We start from the raw sequence: 3,895 nt of genomic DNA on the forward strand, positions 1-3,895 counted from the left end.
ATGGACTTGCATGGACTTGCATGGACTTGCATGGACTTGCATGCAGTATTTGGAGCGAACTTACGTACGAACTTATGTTACCAAGTACCATCACAACAAGTTGTGTGCAACACCATCACCATCATCATGGTCAACATAGCATCATCGTCAACATCACCACACGTCACCAATGACGCCAATGCGTCACACGAACATCCCATTTTCCACGCCTTTCTGCTGCAGATCGAAATTCATCCGGAATATTTAACATGATTAAAACGTAGATAACCTATTTTACTTTTAGTTACTACTAAATGCGAACCATATCTTCGTTGGGATGTTCATGCGACTGAACTGAATAGACATGAGCACGTAAGGAACCTACCGAAGAATTTGCTCCTCTTTCCCATCTTCCTCTTGCTGTCGTCGTAGCACATCTTCGATAATTTTCCGTTCCTCTTCTGTCAAATGTGAAAGATCAGGCATTGAAGGTTGGGGTGGTCTTCGTGTAGACATGATATGCTGGTCCAATAGCTTGGTAGACGTGGAACCGAGCACAACCACTGGCTGTATCGTGGTCGTCGTCGTGGCCGTATCGATCTGCCTTCATAAATCCTTCACTTCTTGAGCTTCTAGTTCTCAAATGTTCGTACATTTAGGCTTATTGCTACATGCCGTTTCCTCTTCGCACCGTTTCCAGTGGACTGTCATCTCAAGCCGATGAAGCGAGCACATATGTATTCCATTTCCATCGCCCGCACCATCGTCGCTCAACCTTCGCAATTCCCAAAAATGGCCGCCGCTTCTCGGCGCAAACCACAATTTCCATTCCCAGTGCACATGCGGCAAATTGCAATTATCGATATCGGGCGTGGCCTGATTGGTCATTCATGCTCTTGCGTGCGTGTGATGTCACTGCTTTCGGGAAAACCAGCCAACGGAAGCCTAGCAGTAAATAAATACGTGTCGAGAGCGCAATGTTGGAAAAAGGGCGCTCACCCACCTACCCGTCTCCTTCTTCCACCGCCTCCCTGCTGAACGAATAATAAATTCGTGCTGCCGACGTGTGAGCTCCGTAGCGCGCTAAGGTCTAACATTACCTGACATTACCTCACACGCGTGAACGCGAGCACGCACGCGCGCACACACGTAGCACGTAGGAATTAGCTCACGCGCGCGTGCGTGCGTGCATGTGTATGTATATGTGTATGTATATATGTGTATGTGTATATGTGTATATGTGTATGTGTATGTGTATGTGTATGTGTTGTGTATTGTATGTGTTATGTGTATGTTGTATTTGTGTTATGTGTATTGTGTTTATGTGTATGTGTAATGTGTATGTTGTCTGTGTGTGTGTGTGGTGTGTGTGGTGTGTGTGTGTGTGTGTGTGTGTGTTAAGTGTGTATGTGTATGCTGTATGTGTAAGATGTGTATGTTGTATGTGTTGTGTATGTGTAGGCTATGTGTAGGTATGTGTATGCAGGAGTCCTATCAATAGTTGATAGACTCCTGAATCCTGGATGGTGTAATGTGTATGGTTGTGCGTGACTGGTGCGCGCGCGCCAGCTGCGCGTGCGGCGCGTGTGTGTGTGTGTGTGTGTGTGTGTGTGTGTCGTGTGTGGTGTGTGTGTTTGTGTGTGTGTGTGCTGTGTGTGTGTGTGTGTGTCGCGTGTGTGTGTGTGTGTGCATGTGTGTGTTTCGTGTGTGTATGTGTGTGTTTGTTGGTGTGTGTGTGTGTGTGTGTGTGTGGTGTGTGTGTGTATGTGTGTGTGTGTGTGTGTGTGTGTGTGTGTGTGTGTGTGTGTGTTGTGTGTGTGTGTGTTGTGTGTGTGTGTGGTGTGTGTAAGTGAGCGGTTTTGTGTCAGCGTGCGTGTGTGTTGTGCGTGTGCGTATCGTGTGCGAACGTGCGTGCGTGTTGTGTGCGTGCGTGCGTGTGCGTGTGCGTGCATGTGTCATATATGCGTGCGTGCATACTTGCGCGCGCGTGTGTGCATGTGTGTGCGCGTGCGCGCGCGTGTGTGCATGTGTGTGCGCGTGCGCGCGCGTGTGTGTGAGTATAGAGCGACACAAACTGTACAGAAATACTAACGTTATATACACGCTACATCACAGTTACACACAATCATACCTGCCAACAAAATGCCACACGTTATCTCTAAAGTCTAAACATATCATGTCACTGTAACACGTTACATGTTTGTGTAATGTGTTACTGCGTTCATTTCCACAACATACATTTAGTCTATTTAAGAAATTAATTCCGGATAACATATTGTATGTTATTGCCAGAAACCCAATTGGTGCACCCACGCGTCCAATGCAACCTGTGAAATTTTGGCGATATTAATTTTTACCTTGGTCGTTGTAACATCCATAGAAAGAAAAGGAATTTCCATTTACTATATTGTAATTCTAATTCTAATTGACGTTGTACTATATGAATTTAACATTCTTTTTAATATAAGTAAAATAATAACAGTTACTATTTAACTTTTAATTTTATCTTCCATTTGTGTACATTTTATTTGAATCAAATGAATATCAATTTCTTAATGTCATAGTGGCTTCTTTTAAGATAATTTCTGAGATAAATATAAACTATAAATAGTATTATAGTTCAATTGTACAGTAATAACGTTGTAAGTGAAATGATGGGGTAGACCATAAATCGTCTAGTACAGTGTTGTCATTGTGGCATTGTGCCATTTGGCAGTGTTGTTATGACGTGCATAGGAGTGACGGTCCACGGGAAAACTTTCGGTTCTCATGGCTTTTCGGTTTTCGGAATTGTATATAGGCGATTATGGACCTGTAGTATACAAGTGACAATTAACTAATTAAAACTGGACATCCCATAATATCGTTTAATAGAATTATATGGTGTCTACCAATAAATAACTTATCCACATAGATACGATGCGTGTATAGGATATCAAGGGCACATGAAGGGTTTATCAAAGGTATCACAGGGTTATCAAAATTATCGGTTTTATGCGCTGTTGCCATAGAAATAATATAGGTAGACTATAATATTATGTATTTCTATGGGCGTTACACCAGTCTGTCTACGAGTTGTTCTCAAAAACTAACGGGTTGCGCCACCTACTGGTCATTGACGAGTTTTGTACACGGAAAAAATATGATCGACAAAATAAGTATTCGGTATAAGAGACACTGTCTGTTGCAGCATGCCTATTATATGGGGCCTATATATGCCTTATATGCAGGGGCGTAGATAGCTGGGGGGATGCATCCCCCCACTTATTGACGTGGGGCGATGGCGTGTACAATCATCCCCACCTACTTTCGCTCACGCTGAGAGGGTCTATGTCCCCCAGGGTACTATCTAATATGCCGGACCGTACCTCGCCTACTCCACTAACGAGTCTAGGGAGTCGCCTACGCCTACTCCCTAACTCTAACCCTAACCCTAACCTTAACCCTAACGATATCAGATAGTTACCAGGGTACGTTCCTGTAAAATTTTCTGGGGGAGGACCCGCATACCCCGTATGTTTCTTACCACCCTCCTCGAAAACTTGCATTGGCCACTGTCGAGCGTAACAAATTGAGCACCCCCACTTCAAAAATCGTTCCGCGGCGCCTGTAGAATACTGCTAACAAAGATTATGATTCTGAATATTTGTATGTATATTGAAAGTCAAATTTGAGTTCATCTGACAGGGGCGTAGATAGCGGGGGGATGGGGGTATTATATCCCCCCGCACTTATTGAGGTGGGTTGGCTTAATTTCATCCCCCTTAATTACATCTACTGTAAAATGGCTGTAATTCGTTCCAAGAATGACATTATTTTACTGAAACTCAGACGGTTAATTTTGAACGCATTCCCCATATACTTTTTTTTCAAAATCCCCAAAGTCTTCTCACTGCTCACGAAAGTTAAATCCTTG

At 43.7% G+C, this 3,895-nt stretch overlaps 1 protein-coding gene across 1 annotated transcript in view; it reads right to left on the reverse strand.

Moving 5' to 3' along the window:
• Positions 1 to 776, reverse strand: part of LOC106813908 (regulating synaptic membrane exocytosis protein 2-like) — a 54,584-nt gene extending 53,808 nt beyond the window's left edge. Inside the window, exon 1 of the mRNA XM_014818152.1 lies at positions 365 to 776. Coding sequence (XP_014673638.1) covers positions 365 to 495 — 131 coding nt within the window. The 5' untranslated portion in view covers positions 496 to 776. The remainder of the gene's footprint in view (positions 1 to 364) is intronic.
• Between the last annotated feature and the right edge of the window lie 3,119 nt (positions 777 to 3,895).

Source organism: Priapulus caudatus, unplaced genomic scaffold (assembly GCF_000485595.1).
Source record: "Priapulus caudatus unplaced genomic scaffold, Priapulus_caudatus-5.0.1 Scaffold843, whole genome shotgun sequence".
Classification (NCBI taxonomy): Eukaryota; Metazoa; Priapulida; class Priapulimorpha; order Priapulimorphida; family Priapulidae; genus Priapulus; species Priapulus caudatus.